At 56.6% G+C, this 15,044-nt stretch overlaps 3 protein-coding genes across 4 annotated transcripts; 1 reads left to right on the forward strand and 2 right to left on the reverse strand.

Moving 5' to 3' along the window:
- Window positions 1-88: 88 nt before the first annotated feature.
- FIBP (FGF1 intracellular binding protein) lies at window positions 89-4,090 on the reverse strand. 2 transcript variants are annotated; one of them, XM_070427549.1, is made up of 10 exons: window positions 3,923-4,090; window positions 3,554-3,752; window positions 3,244-3,370; window positions 2,311-2,411; window positions 1,670-1,824; window positions 1,229-1,337; window positions 1,084-1,147; window positions 743-829; window positions 558-655; window positions 89-209 (listed from the first exon to the last, which is right to left on the reverse strand). In XM_070427549.1, exons 1-10 carry the CDS (start codon window positions 4,005-4,007, stop codon window positions 140-142), a joined length of 1,095 nt encoding a protein of 364 aa, XP_070283650.1. In that variant the 5' UTR covers window positions 4,008-4,090; the 3' UTR covers window positions 89-139. The 2 variants fall into 2 exon arrangements, with proteins under 2 accessions (XP_070283650.1, XP_070283651.1); XM_070427550.1 differs by having other exon boundaries at window positions 1,691-1,824; window positions 3,923-4,087.
- Window positions 4,091-6,224: 2,134 nt separating this feature from the next.
- On the forward strand, window positions 6,225-7,246 carry CCDC85B (coiled-coil domain containing 85B). Its single transcript, XM_070427552.1, has one exon. The coding sequence runs from the start codon at window positions 6,384-6,386 to the stop codon at window positions 6,990-6,992; it is 609 nt and encodes a 202-aa protein (XP_070283653.1). The 5' UTR covers window positions 6,225-6,383; the 3' UTR covers window positions 6,993-7,246.
- Window positions 7,247-7,553: 307 nt separating this feature from the next.
- FOSL1 (FOS like 1, AP-1 transcription factor subunit) lies at window positions 7,554-14,468 on the reverse strand. Its single transcript, XM_070427551.1, has 4 exons — window positions 14,098-14,468; window positions 11,622-11,819; window positions 9,265-9,372; window positions 7,554-8,894 (listed from the first exon to the last, which is right to left on the reverse strand). Exons 1-4 carry the CDS (start codon window positions 14,185-14,187, stop codon window positions 8,484-8,486), a joined length of 807 nt encoding a protein of 268 aa, XP_070283652.1. The 5' UTR covers window positions 14,188-14,468; the 3' UTR covers window positions 7,554-8,483.
- Window positions 14,469-15,044: the final 576 nt, after the last annotated feature.

The raw sequence follows: 15,044 nt of genomic DNA on the forward strand, positions 1-15,044 counted from the left end.
CAGGTCCTCATACACCGTGACACTTAGATACATACGCGTATACACCCTCCACACACGGACCCTGTGTTTACCCAGGCACAGGCTCCTCCAAAGTCATGGCAACTTTATTGTCAGTGTGAGTAGAGTGGTGGGAGGGGCCTTAGTCATGATAGAGACGCAGGAGGCAGCCACGGAGGGTGCCCATGTAGCGGTCCCAGAGGGCCTGGTGCCTGCAATGATAATGGTAACAGTAATGGCCGAGGTTTACCACAACCCACCGTGTCACGGCCCTGCTCTAAGTGCTCTATGTACCTTCAGTCTTTAATCCTCACAATATTCTATGACCTTCACCATTATCACCCCCAGCTTACATGTGAGGAAACTGAGGCATGGAGAGATCAAGGAACCTGCCCAAGGTTAAGTCACAGCTTCTTAGAGGTGAAGCCAGGACTCTGGTCCACAAAGACATTCACCCCAGGGCAGCAGAACAGGGAACCCTGAGTCTGCAGGGGGGCCAGGCCCTGGCAGGAGGCTGGCTGGGGCGAGGCCACGCTGAACAGGAGGCCGGGGTAACTCACCGGAAGCCATCCAGCGAGTGGACCGACGCCGAATACTGGTTCAAGAACAGCCGCACATCGTTCAACGGCCAGTGGTCAGAGCGGCAGGGCTCCACGAACTGTGGGCCCAAGGGAACATCTGGCACTGGTACAGCTCAGAGACAGGCCAGGGTGGGGACGAGTGGACAGTGGGCAGGACAGCTCACCTTCTCCACCAAGTCCACAAACAGATCTCTGACGTCCTTATTGTGGGTCAGCTTGGCAGCCACATTCACCAGCCCCCGGGATAGGTTCTGTGGGGCAGGGAGCCTGGGAGTTCTGCCTTCTGCCCCAGAGGCTAGGGGAGGGGCAGGCCCCTCTCCAAATCTATCCACCTCCCTCAATCAACTCCCCAACCTTTAGGAGCTGGCTCCCCCAGCACAGGTGGGCAGAGGGAGCCACAGCGCCACCTGCTGGTCAACCTAGGGCATGAACAGAGTCACCCGGCGGGCCAGTGCACTGGAGGCTGGAGATACCCAAGGGACATAGGCTGGCTTGGGCCACAGACCTTGAAGTTGGCTTCCATCTCAGAGAAGACACCGAGCTTTCCCCGGAGGGCAGTGCACACCAGGCTGCAGGAAGAGAAGTCAAGCCTAGAGCTGCCTGGGCCCCCCACTTCAGGCCCCACCCCACAAACAACCCCCCAGAGTCACCTCTTATGCAGATCCAGAAGGTCCTTGTCAGCCACCAGCACTTTGAGCTCCTTCAAGTCCTGGAGAAACTCTTTGTCTAAGTCCACATCCATGTCATCCACCTGGGAGTCTGAGTAAGGCCCAGGAAGGGAGTTGGGGGGGGGCGGGGGCATGACAAAATGCCTTCCTGTGATAACCCAAGCCTTCCTCACCCACCACATCGCACCCCCATAAGACAGAAGAGAAAGCAGAGTGTCAGGGAGGTGGAATGCTTTGCCCCGGACCACAGAGAAGTAGTGGGCCCCTTGTCTGCAGACAAGGTGTGTATGGGGACACTGGACTATGAGCAGAGATGGCTGGGGAGGGGCCCTGAAGAAGAAAGGATGCTGGGAACTAGGGGCCTGCAGGAGTAAGTGCTGGTGGGGTAGCAGGCCCTGAGAGGGTGGGGAGGTGTCCAGGCACCTGGGTCAGTGGGGGCCTCACCGACGGCTCCAAGGGTCCAGTTCTGGATCATGAGCTCAGCACAGAAAGCAAAGTCGCCAAAGCTCAGATACTGCAGTTTTTTCTTGCCTGTCTCAAAGCGGTTGTTGGCAAAAAAGACGATGGCTGCATAGTCTCTGCAGGGAGGGGAAAGGAGACCTGTCAGAGCTGGGCATTCCTTCTGAGCAAGCAGTTCCCACCTGCAACATCTGCTAGGCATCTGAGCTCTGGCCTCTCTCTGCCCTAACTCACTGTGTGACATGTTTCAGGTCACCTGTCTCTGGGCCTCCTCATCTGTGAAAAGGTTTCAAACCAGGTCTCCTAAGGGATGTAGCAGGAGACCACAGGGGTAACAGTTTACCGAGCACTTCCCGAGCTCCGGAGCTGTGCCACACGCTTTACAGGTGACACCTCAACAGTCCAACTGGTGAATGGCCGGGTTGGGATTTGAACCCAGGCCAGTCTGATCCAATTTACAGACCAGGAATGAGATAACCATCCCCCCACACAGCCAAGAGGTCAAGTGGGTTGGGGGAGGGGAAGGGAGAGGGGGAGCAGGCTCGGGGGCCAGGGAAGGACTGTGCCGATGGGGGAGATAGACGGCTCCTTGCCCGGTCGCTCACCTGGCCAGCCGATCAGAGAGAAGGAAGTGCTGCTGGATGTTATCGACCAGGGAGCCCCGCATTTCCTCCACCACCTTGAAGACTCGTTTAAAGTTGTCGAACTGCAGGGAAGTTAGGGGAGCAAGGACTGGTCAGAGGTCGCTCACCCAATAAATTGTTTACTGAACACCATCCCTCACCTATCTATCTATTTTGTCAACAGATGCCGATCTGTTATTCCTTCAGTAAGTTATCAATTCAACAAATGTCTATTAGCTTTTGCCATCTCAGATAAACGTTTGCTCAGCTCCTACCACTGAATTCACTCCTACTTTTTAGCACCACGCTCTCCAGTTCTTCTCCAGCTGGTGCTGGTGCTGGAACTGACCCTCCTAAGGCTCAGAAAGTAAAAAATGAGCAAATGCTAAGCTGTATACAGGGAGTTCACAGGAGACGCAGAGAAAAGATACTAATGTTCCAGAAGAAGAGTTACTTCTCCTTGGCACCACCAGGAAGCTTGTGAAGAAGGTGGCATCTGACGCTGCCTTGGATTTCAAGTAGACATGGCCAAGAACTGTAGTCTCCAGGCAGGAGCGGCACCAGCAAAAGAAAGCTGGACTCTGGGGAAATGCAAGCCTAGGGAGGCTGGCAGGGACCAGCTCACAGGAGAGTATGAAGGGCAAGGCCAAAGTGTGTGGCTACTACCCAGAAGGGAGTAGGAGCCAGTGAAAGTTTATGGGCCGAAGAAAGCTATGGTCAGATCTGGGATTCTGAAAGGTCACTCTGGCTGAAGAGCAGGGGATTGCTTTGAGATGACAAAAACAGGGGCGAGGAGACTGGGTCTGAAGCTGCTGCCACAATCAGAAGTGGCGGAGGAGGTTGGAGTTGGGGTAGTGGCCACAGGGGTGGACTGTAGATGGAATGTTGTGTTGGTGAGGAGGGTGCAGTGCCCACCTGTCTTCGGCAGCTTTTAAGGGTAATGCCAGTTTTGGTGCTGATGTCATCCAGGTCTTTCTTGGTGCCCTTGGACAGCTTCTTGCCCAGGACCTCGCGCACAAAGGCCTCATCAAAGGCATAGTACCTGCGTGGAGGCAGAGGACACTACTGACTTCCCCTACAGGAGGGGGAGACGGGGGCTGGCAGAGCCTCGGCTTGGCCCCTTGTGCTCTCCACTTCTTCAGGGCCCGGGTGAGTCCCGTCCCTTCCTGGGCCTCAGTTTCAGTCTGCAAAATGGGTACATGGCCAGAGTGGCTGGCACCCCCACCTCTCAATGAGCAGCGCTTGTCGGGAGGGCGGGATCTGGAAGATGAGCTGGTGCAGCAGCTTGGGCGGTGCGTGCAGCAGGCGCTCCAGCATGTGGAAGGTCCGATAGTGATCCATGGTGTCACTCTGCAGGACTGCTGCCGTGGCGCCCGTCTGCTCCAGGATTCCCGAGCGCACCCTCAGGGCCACCGCATCGTTCACTGGGGAGCAGGCACCGGCATCAGGCCCCGCCCCGCCCCGACCGCAAAGCCCCTGCAGGGATTCCAGCTCCGACCTGCAAACCTCCCCCCCTCCTCCGCCCGCTTAAAGACCGCCAAGTGCAGGCTCCGCCCCTTCGCCCAGCCAAACAACCGCTCGGCCCCTCACAGACCCGAGTAACCATCCAGCCAGAGGCGATACACGTCCTCGTCGATGAGGGTCGTGTTCCCTACGAAGATATCCAGCTCATTGGTCATGGCGACGCCCGGACCCAGGAGCAGCCGCCGCCGCGCCCCAGCAGGAGCGAGTATTGCCCCGGCGGGCGCGCCGCCGACGGGCCACTTCCGGGAGCGCCGAAATTCCGCTCCCCGCACCCGGAGCCACAGAAGGACCACTTCCGGGACAGAGAGGGTGGGGCAGGAGCGGCGAGGGAAGAGGCGGAAGTGGTGGAGCTGCCTCACCTCTCCGCAGGACGGGTAGTCCCGGTCTTCCCGGTCCCCACCGCTACCCCTACCCCAGCCCCGCCCGTCTCCCCGACCCTGGAACCCTTCCCCGTCACTTCCTCTGCCCCATCACCCCGCTTTCTCAGCTCTTTTCAAATCCTTACTGGCTTGTATCCTAAATGTGGGAGCTTCCCAGGGCTCAATCCTAATTTTTTTTTCTGCGAATGAAGGTGTGTAGCCGACTTCCAAAGCCTTTTGCTGGGAGCCCTTCCGTTCTTCCTGCCGCTAAGCATCTCTCCTGGGATGCTACACTTGCTCCCACGTTTGTGCCTGTTTGTTGAATGTATTGATTTTAGAGAAAGAAACGTCGATGCGTTGTTCCACTTATTCATGCACTCATTGGTTGCGTCTTGTATGTGCTCTGACCGGAGATCCAACGGCGGCCTTGGTGTTTTAGGGACAATGCTCTAACCAACTGAGCTACCGGCCAGGGCTACATCCCTCCCATCCCCCTGCCCGGCCACTAACTACTGGCCTTTTACTCTGCAGCTCAGAGCTCTGCCATCAGGAGGGCAGCCTATCTATGAGTCTTTCCAAACTCTCTCCCCACCGCCCCGCCCCGCCCCCCCCCCCCCCCACTGCCCCAGCTAGATAGGCCTGTCAGTCTCCCCTGTGTTTATCTCCTATGTTCTATTTGTGACAGCCCCGACATCCACCATATCAGAAACCTGGGCTTTCTCTCAGACTCCTCTCCACGTTCAGTTTTCTGATTTGCCTCCTAAATATTTCTATTATCTCTTTTGTTCTCTCCACCCTCACTGGCACGGCCCCAGCCCAGTCCTTCTGCAAAATTCTCCTTGCCCATTGACACAGTGTTCTTACTAATCTCCCTGCCTACATCCCCTCCCCATCGTCCATCTCACACAGAGCAGCCTGAACAATCGTTTTTGTTTTTTTTTAAAATATATTTTATTGATTTTTTTACAGAGAGAAAGGGAGAGGGATAGAGAGTTAGAAACGTTGATGAGAGAGAAACATCAATTCAGCTGCCTCCTGCACACCCCCTACTGGGGATGTGCCCCCAACCAAGGTACATGCCCTTGACCGGAATCGAACCTGGGACCCTTCAGTCCGCAGGCCGACGCTCTATCCACTGAGCCAAACCGGTTTCGGCTGAACAACATTTTTAAAATAGATATTTTAAAATGTTACTCCCCTGATTAAAATCCTTACTGGCCTGTGAAAATGTGCCAGCCTAGTAGTGAAAGCCCTTAGGATCTGGCTTCCGACCACCTTTGTTTCCTCCCTGTCCCCGTCTCTTAGCACTTTCTCCATACACCTGCCTCTCAAAAAGAAATCAAGCTACTCTCACTGTTCCGAAAGCAGCTAGGCCCTTGCAGGCCCCAGCATCGTTCACCATGTTATTTCCTCTCTCATTACTTGACAAAGCCCTATGCATTTTTCCGGGACCTTCAGATATGGTCTCTTTCGGGAAACCTTTTCCCGGGTGGGGGGCGTCCCTCAGACTGTATCCCTCCTCCATTTGCTTCTTGTTTAAACAGCTTGTCTCCCCTGTCAGATTAAGGCTTCTTTAAAGACCCTTGATCAAGTTTATTCTGCATGGGTTTTACACACAATTAAGGCTTATTGAACAAAAGAATCCCTTGTATGTGTCCCCCACCCCCGCTCCCCGGGCACCCCTCCCCTGGGAAGGATGGAAAGATCGTCCCGGCTGTGTCGGGGGGTGGGGGTGGGGGTCAATTCCAGGGCAGTCTTGGTTCTCAGAAGGAGCCCAGAGGCCTAGGCTCGCACCTGAGGCAGTTTGGAACTGGGACGTACGAAGCGCCTAGTTTCGGGTTGACAGGAGCGGGTGCAGGGACCCAGTGTCCCCGACGGTCAGGGACGCCTCGGTCGGGAGTGGGCGGGCCGGGAAGGGGGGTCTCGGAGCTCAGGCCCCGCCCCTCTCCAGGGAGGCGACTCCGGATTGGCTGTCCTTCCTTCACGTCAGGCGATCCGCCCCGGCGCGCGCCCTGCCGCGTGCCCACCCCCGTGCGGCGGCTGCAGCCTACGCTAGCCTGCCACAGCCCGCTGCCGGCGACGCCGGATCCTGAGCCCCAGTCGCGCGGGGCTCGACGTGGGGCACCTGGACCGCGGCGGCGGGCAGGCGATGCTCCAGAGACCTGAGCAGCCATGGAGGCCGAGGCAGGCGGCCTGGAGGAGCTGACCGACGAGGAGATGGCGGCTCTGGGCAAGGAGGAGCTGGTGCGGCGCCTGCGGCGGGAGGAGGCGGCGCGCTTGGCGGCTCTGGTGCAGCGCGGCCGCCTCATGCAGGAGGTGAATCGACAGCTGCAGGGTCACCTAGGCGAGATCCGCGAGCTCAAGCAGCTCAACCGGCGCCTACAGGCCGAGAACCGCGAGCTGCGCGACCTCTGCTGCTTTCTGGACTCGGAGCGCCAGCGCGGGCGGCGCGCCGCGCGCCAGTGGCAGCTCTTCGGGACCCAAGCATCCCGGGCGGTGCGCGAGGACCTGGGCGGTTGTTGGCAGAAGCTGGCCGAGCTTGAGGGCCGCCAGGAAGAGCTACTGCGGGAGAATCTAGCGCTTAAGGAGCTCTGCCTGGCGCTGGGCGAGGAGTGGGGCCCCCGCGGCGGCCCTGGTGGCGCGGGGGGCTCAGGCGCTGGTCCGACACCGGAGCTCGCCTTGCCCCCCTGCGGACCCCGGGACCTGGGCGATGGAAGCTCCAGCACCGGCAGCGTGGGCAGCCCTGATCAGTTGCCCCTGGCTTGCTCCCCAGATGACTGAGGGCATCGCTTCCTTCGCGCCGACGCCCGCCCGGATGGCTCCCCAAGCGCCTGGATTGCGATGGACCTCGGGACCTGGAAGCCGCCCCGGCTACACCCGAAGGGCCGCTGGCATGGACTTAGACATCCTGGCACTGAGGAGTGCCCTTCGCTTTCGCTGGCTGGGCAACTGGGGGACTGGCGGCTGGAGCGGAGGGACTTGCAGGGGGCTGGGTGGGGGCTAATAAACTGGGACGGAAGCAGAGTCCATGGCAGCGTCTGTTTGGGACTCGCCGGGGTTAGGACAAGGGCGGGGACGCTGAGACGGGGCATGGTTCCTATCCGGAGGGGCTGCAGAACTAAGGTGTCTGATATCCCATTACCTCAAGTCAGGAGCGGTGTGAGACCGTGGAAAGCCGCTGGCTACCACCCCCCACCCCCTACGCGTCCGCCGGCAAGCTCCGGGACCAGCCGTGATCCGGCCGCTGAAGTGGCTCCAGCTCCCTTCCCGGCTCCTTCCTGCCCAAGACAATGGGGCAGGAAGCAGGTGTTGGGGGCCTAGAACCCACTCAGCCGCCTCCTTTCTGGCTGGAAGGGCATAACAGCGCCCTCCTGTGGTACACCCAGGAGCAAGGTGGGCCTCCACCCCGAGGAGGATGGTAATCCTCTTGGCTTGCATCCCACAGCACTCTTTTTCTCAATCCTGGAGATGAGGCAGAGCAGATGTAGCTTCATTTGTCAGATAAGACACAATGGAGGTCCAGAAATCTCAAATAATTTGTCCAAGGTCATGCAGTGAGTCTGTGGAGCTGAGACCTGAGCCAAATGTTCTGAGGATCCAAATGGTTTCCCTTTAGCCTCTGAATCCAATGAAACCAGGCCAGAGCTTCAAGCCTTTTATTCCATTTTGGCAGGTTTGTATAAAAATACTCTCTTTAGGAAAATAAATAGCAGCTGCCCTTGCAGTGGAGGCTTAGATTCCCTGGAGCTAAAGTCTTCTCAGAGCCAGGGGCTGCAGCTCAGCTCATCACAGAAGTCTCTAGCACTCTCTTGAACTGTGCCATTTCTGGAGGGGATGGCAGAATGCCCTGGTTCAATCACCGGGTGCTGCTGGCAGTGGGGCTGGATGAGTTAGTGTTCTAGGCTGGTATTATATCACCTTCTGTCCAGGGGTAAGGTTGGGTAGATCACAGGAAGAGGGTAATGAAGACTTAGGGAAGGCCTGGAGGGGGTTATGGCTCCAGAAAACCTCTAGAGGTCTATAAAGTCCTTTGGGGCTGCCAGGAGTTCTCTTGCACAAATGGGAAATAGTTCGTCTCTGATTTAATGCAAATTGTGCTAGAGAGGCGAGCCCTAGAGAAACTGAGCTGCTTTGGTGGCCCCAAGCTGGCTCTGCCAGGAAGCAAAATAGGCTCAGTCTCATCTGGAGGGATGGAGAACCTGCTGGGGTTGAGCATGGGATATAGCCCAGGCCAGCTGGACCAATGGATGGGGAGATATTGGCCAGAGTGCCTCATAAGGCCAAGAGGGTGGGGGAGCCTAGGGGATCAGAGGATGGGTCCCCACTGCTGCTGCTGCTCCTGCGATGGGCTGAGGCACAGGGCTCAGGCGTACTGGGGTAGGTGAAAACCAGACTGGGTGTGAAAGGAGTCAGAGAGGGTGTGGTCATGAGCGTGGGGGTGTGCAATGCTTCGGGTTCAAGCACAGGCCCTGGGGAGAGGGAGATACAAGGCACAGGGCGGGAGGGGGCTGGTGGGCTGCTGGCACCGCCTGGGCCACCAGTGTCGCTCTCCTTGGCTCCTTCCGGGATTTTGCAGATGGGGCGGTGGGCTTCGAGCACCAGCTCCAGCCGCTCCTTCTGCTTCTGCAGCTCCTCAATCTCTCGCTGCAGTCCTGATTTCTCGTCCTCCAGCTTGTCGGTCTCCTGTAGGGAGAAGGTCAAGAGAGGAGTCAGGAAGATGAGGGCCGAATACCGCATCGCCTTCCGTGGTGGTGGTGGTGATTTAGGAAATTGGAGGTAGGGTGAGGAGTCCTCAGCAAGTCTGGACTACAATTCCCATGAGCCCTTGGGAGAAAAATGTGCCGGACTCCAATCAGGTCCCCGGGGCATCTTAGGAGACTGTCTGCCTGAGCTTCAGCTCGGCTGTGCAGTGCTCGGTACTTTTTCCTGGTCCTTTTCTCCGAAGGCCTGTCTCTCCAGCGCCCCCTGGGCCCTACAGGCTAACAGGAGGCGAGGCCCTCGGAAGGTTTGGTGGGCCGGGGCCTGGGCGCCCTCAACACCGGCCGATGCTCACCGCCTGCAGGAAATCGGTCAGTTCCTTCCTCCGGTTCCTGCACTTTGCCGCGGCCAGCTTGTTCCGCTCGCGCCTCACCCGACGGCGCTCCTCCTCCTCTGGGCTGATCTGGGGAATAGAGGAAGCAGTGAGGTGGATCCTGGGCCACTGGCTGCCTGGCAATCGCCTAGTGACTGGGTGGCCCAGTGGTAGGATCCTGGTGGAGGGCATGGCAGCGCGGGGGCGCCCTTCTCCTGCACTTTAAGAATCACCGCGCCCAGCCCGGTTCTTGGAACTCACGCTTTAGTATACTTACAGTAGTTAAATTTTCACCCTTACACCCAACTTTTGCCTCCTACGATTACCTCCTTAGAATGCCTTCCTCTGCCCTTCCACAAATCTTAATCCTTTTCATGTCCCAGGATTCAACTAAGATGCTTCTGCCTTGCCCCCTAGCCGTTTTGGCTCTGTGGATAGAGCGTCGCCCGCGGATTGAAGGGTCCCGGGCATGTACCTGGGTTGCAGGCTCCATCCCCGGCCCTGGCGGGGGAATGTGCAGGAGGCAACCAATGGATATGTCTCTCACAGAGATGTTTCTCTCTCTGTGTGTCTCTCCACCTCCCTTCCACTCTCTCTAAAAATCAATGGGAAAATATACTCGGTTGAGGATTAACAACAACAAAACAAAATAAAAGATGCATCTGCCTCCAAGAAGCTGCCTCTCATTTCCCAGCCAGAAGTGGCCTTTGCTCCTTAGAGCTGGTGGGAACCGGCCACTCTTCTTCGAAGGACCCCTATTCTTTTCAGTCTCTTGATAACCAAGTCTCCTTTTCTCCATAGGCTGTAAGCACTAGGAGGGGCCAATGAATGCTGCTAAGCAGTTAATTTTTTAAAATATATTTTTATTGATTTCAGAGAGGAAGGGGGAGGGAGAGAGAGAGAGAGAGAGAGAGAGAGAAACATTAATGATGATTGAGAATCATTGATTGGCTGCCTCCCCCCACTGATGATTGAGCCCGAAATCGAGCATGTGCCCTTGACCAGAATCAAACCCAGGACCCTTCAGTCTGCAGGCCGACGCTCTATCCACTGAGAGACACCAGTTCGGGCTTGCTAAGCAATTATTTATTGGGAATCTGCTGTGTGCCAGCAAAGTGCTTTTCTTAGATTCTTAACACAACTTTCCATGTAAGGAACTGAAGCCCAGGGAAGATGAATAACTTGTTTATGCCCCTAGAGCAGAAATTAAAATCCACTCTATTCTACATTGAATGAGAGGCCAGCTGATGAAAAGCATCTCCCCCAAAAAGGAACCCACTTATAGCTCACAGCCCCAGTCTAAGAGTACCCAGGATCAAATCCCCCTCAGGCCAGGGCTGAAGGAAGAAAGTCCAGAAGCCTGCCTCTGGGGGGCCAGCCATTCTGTTTCTGGGTAAGCCTCCCAATAGCACATCTTTCCCAGGATCCCAAGCTCCCTCCCCATCCTCTACCCTGCCCGGCAGAGCAGTCTGTTTAATGTGCAAACCTCACCCACTACAGTCTCTTATACTAAAATGCTCCAGGGAAAGGAAAGTGGCACCACTCCCTTAAAGACTCTATCGCTTTATTACTTTTTCTCTCTCTATTTTGGTAAGGACTTTATTAGTGTGTGGGTAGGAAAAATTGGGGAAGCAAAAATTCCCAGCTCGCTCTTCTTCAAACCTTCTCTTAGATCTGGGTGAGACAGTGTGGCTTGGTGGTTAGGATCTCACTTTAGAATTGGACAGACCTGTCTCATTACTCACTACTTGTGTGATCTTGGGCAAGTGACTTTATCTTTCTGTGCCTTCATTTCCTGGGCTCTAATATGGGGAAAACCAGAGTACATTCGCCAGAGGGTTTTAGGGAGGTTTTAAATGAGATAGGGAAACTGAAAATCAGAGAGTAGCTAAAGGGAACTGTCTCCTTTCTCTCCCCAGCTATATAGACATAGACAGCATAAGCCCACCCTCTCCACACATGTCAGCAGGTGGATACCCTTTACTTTCCATGTACCTTTCCACATGTACCTTACAAGTTCTCCCTCCACCTCCATTCTTGCTCCTGCCATCCCCTCTACCTGGAATGTCCTTTCCTTCAACTATATCTATGCAAATCCTACCCATTTTTCTAGACTAATATGCCTCCACCTCCAGGAAGCATTCCCTGATCCAAAGGTGACCTCTTTGCCTCCTGGGTCTTCTTAGAGTCTCCTCTCAATAGTTACTATTGACTATAAGTCCACCTTGGTCAATAGTCACTAGTGGTGCTATCTTCTCCCCACTTCTAAGCCTGTGTTCTCCTTCTGGGCAAGAGCTATCCTCCTGTGGGAATCAGACAAGTGCAAAGCCTCTGCTTACCTGTTCAGAGGGCCGGCGACGCACGCCTGGAGGTGGCCCCAGGGCCCGGATGACTCCAGGCCGGGGCTGTGGGTAGCTGTACTGAGGATAGGCCAGAGGTCTGGGGTAGCTGCTGGGTCCCAGGAAGTGAGGCTGAACCATCCACTGCAGCTCCTGGCTGCCACTCACAGCATTGATGCTTGGCACCAGGTGGAACTTCTGAGGGACAAGAAATGGAAGGCCAGGGTCAGGTCTGTGTGAATTGGGGGCTTCCCTCGGATAAAAGCCACACTGCTATCCACCCTCAGTTAAAGAGACGGCTCCTGAGCTGTGTGACTTTTGGCAAGTCACATAACCTCTCTGAACTTGCATTTCCCCATCAGAGCTAATACTTATAAAGTGTGAATTCCAGGCCCTGTCCCAACCACTTTACAAATACTGACTCATATAATTTGCACAACAGTATCTTCTTTTTCAGACAGGAAAACAGTTGTCCTCAGACACACAGCCAGTAAGTGGGAGGTAGGATTTGGGCCCTGGCAGCTAGACTCTTCAAAGAGGATAATTATAGCTCCTCACTCTGAGGGTAGCTGTGAGAATCAGGTGAGAGAATGTGTGTGACAGAGCCCGGTTAAGGCTGTGGAAGTCAAGAGCCACTGTTCTCGGTCCAGGCTGTGCAGTTATTATTATTATTATTATAATTTTTAGGTAAAGGAAGGGCCTTGGAGCTTGGGAGCGAGGAAGCTGATGGTAATGCGCCTGGGGAGGTTTGGGAGAGGGAGGGGGAAGGGAAAGATGTGGCACGCTCCCAGGAGGGAGAGCGCCCAGGCTGTCCAGTACCCTTTAGTAGCTTTGAGTTCAGTTTAATTGGTGACTTTAAAAAAAGTGGTGCCCTGGATGGTTTCCTTAATGGTTAGAGCATCCGCCTGCAGACCGAAGGGTCTCCGTTCGATTCCGGACAAAGGCATGTACCTGGGTTGCGGGTTCCAGAGACCCTGTAGGGGCACCCCTGTGTGGGAGCCAACCAATCGATGTGTCTCTCTCACATTGATGTTTCTCTCTCTCTCCCTCCTCCTTCCCTTCTACTCTCTTAGAAATCAATGGAAAAATATCCTCAGGTGAGAATTTAAAAAATAATAATAATTGGGAGGTGGAGGTGGGTTAAAAGAGGTCAGTGGGGCGGAGTGGGGGAGAAGGGGGGAATATGTAATACTTTCAACAGTAAAGATTTAAAAAATAAAAAACATTGGTGGCTGAGTTTTAAAATCATTGGGGTCTTAGATTCTGTGAAATTGGGTAAATGAGGTGAAAACTGCCCAGCACGATGCCTGGCTGTACTGCATGCGCTCCAGGAATGACCTGCCACTATTCTCTTACAGCCAGAAATGGGAGGAATGGGTTGGATGGGGTTCAGTGTTGGGAAAACTGGGTTCAAGCTCTGGGGCTGGGCTCTGGGTGTGGGCGCCCAGTCCTCCGGGAAGAGCCGGCTCAAGCCCAGGCAAGTCCATACAGTGGTGTCCCTGGCCCCGCTCTGGGGGCCCAGTGACCCCAGTTCCGGGATCCAGGGAGCGCTGGCGGCATCTCCCGCTCTCTCTCGAGGTTGTCGGGGCCCCGGACGCTCTGGGCCAGGAAGGGAGGGGCGCCCCGGGTGAGTCAGCCACGGTGACTCGGCCGCCGTGACTCGGCGGAACGGACGCCGCTCCTTCCCTCCCCTGGCGACACGTGCTCGCAGCCCCTCGACAGGAAATAGGCACCTGCAGCCTCGCGGGTCCCCCCAGCCGCCAGCGGGCGCCGTTCGGTGCCGATCGTCGGGGGTGCGGGAGTTGCCCGCTGCACGACCCCGCGCACGGTCTGGCACCTCCCGGTCCGGACTGGCCCAGCCTGTGAAGGAAGGGGTCACCAACCGGTCTCCGGGAGCCGAGAAGGGAGAGGGACCTGGAGACGGGTTAGAGCGGGACAGACAAACGGACCGACACGCAGACGCTCACAGACGGGGCCGAGGATTCCCGGTCGGTGGGGAAATGCTGATGGGCCCCTCCTCCCTCCGGCGTGGGGACGTCTGGGTCGCAGTCGGGACTCGGGAGCCCACCCCGGGAACGTAGTCCCGGATGAACCAGACCCGTCTGGGCTGGGACAACGCAGGTGCCCGCCCCCCTTCGAACTCAGATGGGACAAAGCCATGAGCGGCGGACAGGAGGGAATAAAAAAGGTAAGGACAGGAGGGAAGAAAGACGGAGGGACAGACAGACAGCAGGCAGCGAGGGGAAAGGGGATGGGAGAGAAAGAGGGAGAGAGGGAGAGGTTGTCAGAATTCTGTTCTGCCGCTGGGTTGCGGGGAAACCTGCCCCTGGACGGCGGGGAGTGGGCAGGACCCGCCACGGCCCCCAAGTGCGGTCCCCGCTCCCGCTCCCGCCCCAGTCCCGGGGGGCGCGTGCCGAGCGGACCGCAGCGACCCGGGCGCTGTCCTCCCGCGAACCCGGCGTCGGCTCCCGCTCACCTGCTGGCCGGTCGCGGGGGGCTGCGCCGGGCCGCCGTACGCACCGCCGGGCCCGGAGCTCGGGCCGGGCTCCCCGAAGTCTCGGAACATGCCCTGGGCTGGCTGCTCGGTGGGTCAGCGTCGGCAGCTCGGGTTCTGAGTCACCCGCTCCTCGCGGAGTCTTTTCTTTTTATGAATGAAAAGTTCTCGGGCTGAACCACTTCAACTAGGGGGTGGGGCGTTGCGCGGCGGCGCGGGTCACCTCGGGCTCCGCCTCTGCCGACGCGCCACCTCTGGCCTGTCCGCCCCGACTGCCTGCTACGGCCCCGATGCCGCCTTTTCGAGGGGCTCGTGGGGGAAGGCGAGGACCTGGCGTCCCCCAGCCGGAGCGGCGGGCCCGCCCCCTCTGACGTAGCAGCCCAAACATGGAGCAATTTCCTCGCGGCGCCCGCCCAGGTGCAGCCGAGGATTCCCTTCCGCGTGATTAAAGCACCTGCGGCCCCGCCCGCCCGCCGAGGCCGCGCCCCATTCCCGGCCTGCGCCCCCGGCCGGCTCACCGCCAGGTCGGGCTTCGGTTTCTATATGTGTGAAATGGGACGAAATGCTCACATAGCTACCCTACTGCGCGTGGGAGCTGGAATAAAGAATGTGAAAGGGGTTGGAAACTGTCAAGTAGATTATAAATGTCGCTCATTATCATTATCATTATTACTTATTATTATTAAACTGGGTGCTTATTTCATGCCAGGAACCGTACTACTACCGACCAAGGTTTCACATCTGGCATGGAGCCTTTCCGCTCATTGTGTTAAGGTTCAAGTATAATAAAAAGTGACTAAATGATGGACGAACCATAGTTACAAAAATGGTGGTTATTTTTAATGCTTACATTGAGCAAGTTAATATTTTGAACTACCCACAAATCCAATGCAAAATAATCATGCTACTCACAGGAAATTTCAGGAGCT

This window comes from Myotis yumanensis, unplaced genomic scaffold (genome assembly GCF_028538775.1).
Source record: "Myotis yumanensis isolate MYYU_CA2020_CCGP unplaced genomic scaffold, mMyoYum1.0.hap1 SCAF_10, whole genome shotgun sequence".
NCBI classification, from domain to species: domain Eukaryota; kingdom Metazoa; phylum Chordata; class Mammalia; order Chiroptera; family Vespertilionidae; genus Myotis; species Myotis yumanensis.